This window comes from Hibiscus syriacus, unplaced genomic scaffold, assembly GCF_006381635.1.
Source record: "Hibiscus syriacus cultivar Baekdansim isolate YM2019G1 unplaced genomic scaffold, ASM638163v2 tig00110796_pilon, whole genome shotgun sequence".
Taxonomy (NCBI): Eukaryota; Viridiplantae; Streptophyta; class Magnoliopsida; order Malvales; family Malvaceae; genus Hibiscus; species Hibiscus syriacus.
This window is the reverse complement of record NW_024062866.1, coordinates 33624-38942: the sequence shown is the minus strand read 5'-3', so window position 1 is coordinate 38942 and position 5319 is coordinate 33624. Positions and strand designations below refer to the sequence as shown.

The 5319-nt window shown below is 34.4% G+C and overlaps 1 protein-coding gene across 1 annotated transcript; it reads right to left on the bottom strand.

Annotated features, from left to right (window-relative positions):
- Positions 1–2359: 2359 nt before the first annotated feature.
- Positions 2360–4024, bottom strand: LOC120141341 (probable purine permease 5). Its single transcript, XM_039156253.1, has 2 exons — positions 3885–4024; positions 2360–3668 (listed from the first exon to the last, which is right to left on the bottom strand). The coding sequence occupies exons 1-2, from the start codon at positions 3907–3909 to the stop codon at positions 2590–2592; spliced, it is 1104 nt and encodes a 367-aa protein (XP_039012184.1). The 5' UTR covers positions 3910–4024; the 3' UTR covers positions 2360–2589.
- Positions 4025–5319: the final 1295 nt, after the last annotated feature.

Genomic DNA, 5319 nt, shown 5'->3' with positions numbered 1-5319 from the left:
TCACAGTTGTCTATTATAATGGCGAAATTCTACAAATTGATATTAGTGTTGTGTTTAAGTCACACATGCCCATCAATATGATGTTCCCTATAGATGTATCTCATCGCCATATGAAACAAAAAATTGAGAGAAAACTTGAGGCTTATGTTTCATATTTAAGTTATCAACACCTGATCTCCTCAAATCGAATGACATATGGAAAAGTCTAATTTGATGATGATAACTATGTTGCTGTTATGATTAGACTTCATCAATCATCAAATAATAATATGGTGGAGATGTATGTCAAAACAAAAAAATACAACTGGTATTCCGACCTCATCAGTACCAGCTCAAAGAACATAAGAAGCAAGCCCATCTGAACCACATGAAAGTGATGGTAATGATAACCTTGTTAAACGGTTCGGTGAAAGTCTTGCTAAAGTTCGATGGTATCCAATACAGTTTACCCTAAAGTCCTCATAATTTTGACATTATAATGAATTTCTCTCTACTCGTGTTTTTTTTCGATCTTGCTTATTTTAGCCGTAGTTATCTTCTCGATTAACGTAACAATGTTTGTGTTTATATATAATATATTGGGTCAAATGATCTATTAGTTCTCAGTTCTACCTATCAATCTGGTTCGATTTTTTTAATCAATGATGATGTGCTTGAAAAAGAGAAGACAATATAGTTCGGAAAAGGCTGCATTGTTATAATTTCATCAAGTATTCACCTATAGTGGACAGATCAATTTTCTGTGAAGCATCATGGGATGGTGTAGGAAAAACTGTATCCGGGTTGCATGCTAGAATTTCCATGCCCACTTGGACTTCCAGCATCATAAGACATTGGTACATGATCATTTAGACATGCTGGATAGATGTTTCTGATTCCAAACTTTATGCATCACTTGGTGAGTGAAATGATTGTTAAAGAAGTTCATCGGACAATAAGACCAATGGTGTTTAAAGGGTTTTGCTTGTTACCAGAACTTGTCTTCTAAAAACATCACTTAGAAAGCAAGCAACTACATCTTCAGACAATTCCATCAGAGTCTGATAGATTTTCAACCATTGACTGAAGCGGGGATTCAAAAATTTAAAAATAGAGGTTCAAAATTTTAATATTCATAATTTAAAAAAGAATGGGTGTGCCAATTTCCTTATTTTTCCTTTTCCCCTTAATACACTAAATTAAATTTAACAACTTTTCTAAAATAATGGGTCTGCCCTATGGATTTAGTGCATCTGCCCCTGATCGACTGTCATTCGCCTTTTAGAAGAATGTGAAGTTCTGAAATGATAAAAAGTAGGTATTTTCAGCTACCCTGTGACCTTTGGCAAATCCATGAACCATACAAATTACAATGGTGTTGGCATTTAAAGAAGTGGTCCAGGGAGGAGCAGAGGGGATTAAAGACAAATGAATGCTGGCTTTCATGGCTATAATTTATTAAGGTCAGATGAAGGTACAAATTTCAATGTCCCTATTGGCTTCATTTTCAAGTGCCACGTATCTCTTAGTTTGTCTTGAATCATGAAAAATACTGCACTAGAATTCAACAAGTGGTAAAATCAGAGCTTTTTCAAAGTTAGCCTGCCCCTTGAACTACTGGCAATGTTTGCGAATGTATCATCTTGGGCTTCCATTGGCAAGGCTTACTCAAAAAAATTCATTTATAGCAACATTAACCCAATAGTTGTTCCTCGATTTGCTCTTGAAACACAGAATTATAAGCCATTAAAAATTGAAGGGTTGAGCTTTCTACCCTTTGAGAAAGCATCTGTAGACCATATGATTACATAAAGTTTTCTAGAAAAGAGTTTTCATGGGACGTTTGCCACATTCTGACAATCCACAGACATGCTGATTCTCTCTTCTGCTTAACCATGGTTAGGGGAAACGTGTCCTCCTTTTCATACTCCTAAGTAATGAGAATAAAGCAGCCATCAAGTGAGCTCTGCAAGTCTTTCTCGTGGTGGAACAATGAGAGACAAATAGGAAACACATGAGAGGTGTCGGTCGAGTTCCAATCAGAGGCAAAGGCGGAATCTTTAGTTTCAAATACATACCCTCAGCAAGCTTGTACCATCCACAAGAATGGCTATACAGTCATCAAGGTCCGTCCTTGACCTTACATTTTGGTTTCGTTGATGATTGATAGCTATATCTTTTAACTATTTTAATGTCATTAGGCATTGGTCCTAGAAACAGAATATATATACTGTTTTAGGCTTGTAGCTTTTTACATTGACAAAGAACTTTACGATCCATTCATGTGTGGAAAAAAACAGCTTTTTCAGAATATTCAATATATATACGTGGAGACATATTCAGATAAGAATGCAAGACTATAACTCTTCAACGCCAAAGATCCTTCAAATACGTGCAAAAACTTCTAAAAAACTGAATATCACCTGTTTTAAATACGTATCCACATCTAATACACACATTTGAGTTCAAATATGAGCCTTACCATAGTAATCTAATACGCATGTCATAACTTCTCTTACACCATTCGAGTCCAAAATGGGGCATCGGTTTGATGGTTCCTTTTTACTGTAAATGTCGGATATGAGTATAATTCTCAACAGGAACATATGACTAGGATAACTTACTCCCAGTGGAAGTGCCATAGATGTAGGAGGCAAATCCCCAGAATGTTATGACCAAAGAAAGGATCTTGAAGCCACTCATTGGGTCATTCATGAAAATTACTGCAGCAATAGCTGTGATTGGCACCCTCACTGCATTAAGCACCCCGGCCATCACAGTGGAAGCCAAAAACAGTATAGCAGTGGCTCCCAGTACACCCAGTTGGAAAGTAATAACACCCCAAATGATAACCATATTGTATGCAGTTTGGCCGCCCTTGAAAGTCTTGGCCTCGGCTGCCATTCCCCGAAAATCGTCGTTAACTATGACCCCAATGGTTGTAAACACAAATGCAAAGAATGAAACCATGACTTGTTGCTCCAAAACAACGTGGAAAGACCTTCTGCCTAAGAACTTTATGAAAACCCACTCCGAAAGCGCGAATATAAGCCCATGGAGTGCCGAACCTAAGATATCCCATACAAAACCCCAAGTGTATTGGCTGTTGGTCACATACGGATACCTATCGGAATCTGAATCCAACGCGATCAACGTCATCGCGGCTGTTATGATCACTATAGCATTTATCACCGAAGCATTCAGTTTGTTCTTCACAATCCAGAAACCGAATAAAGCAGAGAAAGCTAGAGATGATGAGGCCAATAGAGCTGCTGTTGATGCAGGGAGATAAGCATATGCATATGCATACATGAGGTTATCAGCAGCACTCAGAAAACCCAGAAAAACATAGGAAAGAAACAGATACAAGTTGAAAGGAGTAGGAGTGGTTTTATAAAATATGTATGTGGGAAGCAAGATTAAAGCTGGTAACGGCCATCCAACCACTGCTACCCATGAAATGATCCATTTACTGGTTCCACCATTAGCAAAGTAGACACGAGATAAAAGGCTAGAAGCAGGAAATGCCACCAGCATCCCCAAACTACTTAGAAACAACAGAATCCAATGTGAAATTGGCTTGCTTTTGTATGCTTCCAAGCACATATTTTTAACCGTGCAAACCCATTCTAATAGTGAAAAATTAGAACCTTCTGTCCCTGTTGTGGCCTCTTCTTCCATTCTACCTCCTAAAAACAAGTAAAAAAAAAAACAGGGGAAATTTAACTTCCCCCCTTTATCAATTCTGAAACTAAAAAAACCAAGATTATAAAATGAAACAAACAGCCAAAAAAACGAACTTTAAACTCAAACACATGAAGAGCTGGACAAAACCCATACGAAATTCAACAAGAACTATAATGAAAAAAACAGATAGCCGACATGGGAAATTAAATAGAACGAACCTTTCTCGAGTAGCCGCTCTTGCATGTCAAACCTGCTCCTTGATTATGGGGTTTAAGTATTTTTCTTTTCTAGTGGAAAAATATGGTTTGATGTGAAGAGAATTCATAATCTAATACTACTGGATTTTCATTTTACCATTCGAACCATTGGGTCCATTACTGTGTATCCTTTTTCTACCTTTTAATTTTGTAAGGCTGTGAGCAATGAAAACGACAGGTTAGGTGCCACAGTTGTTTAAATAATTTTAATTTATAAATTAATTTTAATTTTTTAGCTTGAATAATTTTTAATTTAAATCGTTATTAATTTATAAATTAATTTATTTATTCAGATGATAATTTCAGTTATTTATATCTTATAAGAAATGTTAGCTCATATTCATCATTCAAATTTCATGGGGTCAATTCCGTCGTACAATTTATATGATTATTTTATAATATTAAAAGATAAAGAAAATATTCGATTGTTAATTTTAATATTCTCTAGTCTCCACCGGTGGAATATACCAAATGTGCTCTTTTTTTTATAATAATTTTGCAAATTGCAATATTAAAATAAGAGTAAATTATAAATTTTATCATCAAACTTTACTTTCTTTCTTATTTTGTTCAACGAACTTTAAAAGTTTTCAAATTTCTCACTGAATTTAATACATTGAATTTTTTTGTTACTCCGCTGCTAAATAGCTAACGCTGTTAAAACGACACCGTCTTAAAAAGACAAGATTTTCACCAAAAAAGACATCATTTTGTATCTATATAAAAACTTATTTATAACGCCATTCGTGAGAAAATGATAGAGTGACAAAAAAAATCTAATGTATTAAGTTCAATGAGAAATTCAAAAAACATTAAAATACAATAAGTGAAATAAGAGAGAAGTAAAGTTAAATTACCAAATTTAGAATTTACTCTTAAAATAATTAATATGCTCACTTGTTCTTTTCATTGTGATCAAACTTTCTTATTTGTTTTAATAATTTACTTTATTGTCAAAGAGAGTCACAATTGAATAATAAAATATTTGATATGGAACTTTTGACAATTATTAACAATTTTGAGTTTGATTTTTAAACAATTCCAATCATTTTCAGTTATCACACAGCCACACACAAGAATAAAGTTAACGTGTAACATAATAGGAGTCATGGCTCTAAAATAAACTATTATTTATATACTCCCTCTTAAATTTTAGGGTAAACTATACCATATACCATCGGATTTTAGGCGATGTATTGTTTATATCACTAAATTTTTAATTTTGTTAATTATAACACTGAATTTTGATTTTCGTTTCAGTTATATCATTGGCCCATTATATCGTTAACAAACGGGTCAAAACGACATCATTTTGGTGAGGTGTATACGTTGACATTCGTCAACCATCAACCATGCCATCGCGTCATTAATGATTTAATAATTCAGTGGTATAATT

Bases quoted from the DNA above. Each gene is read 5' to 3' on its own strand.
- LOC120141341 (XM_039156253.1), bottom strand. From the start codon at position 3,909: ATGCAAGAGCGGCTACTCGAGAAAG. The intron at 3,669-3,884 runs GTTCGTTCTATT...ACTTGTTTTTAG, and splicing joins AGAGCGGCTACTCGAGAAAG to GAGGTAGAATGGAAGAAGAG.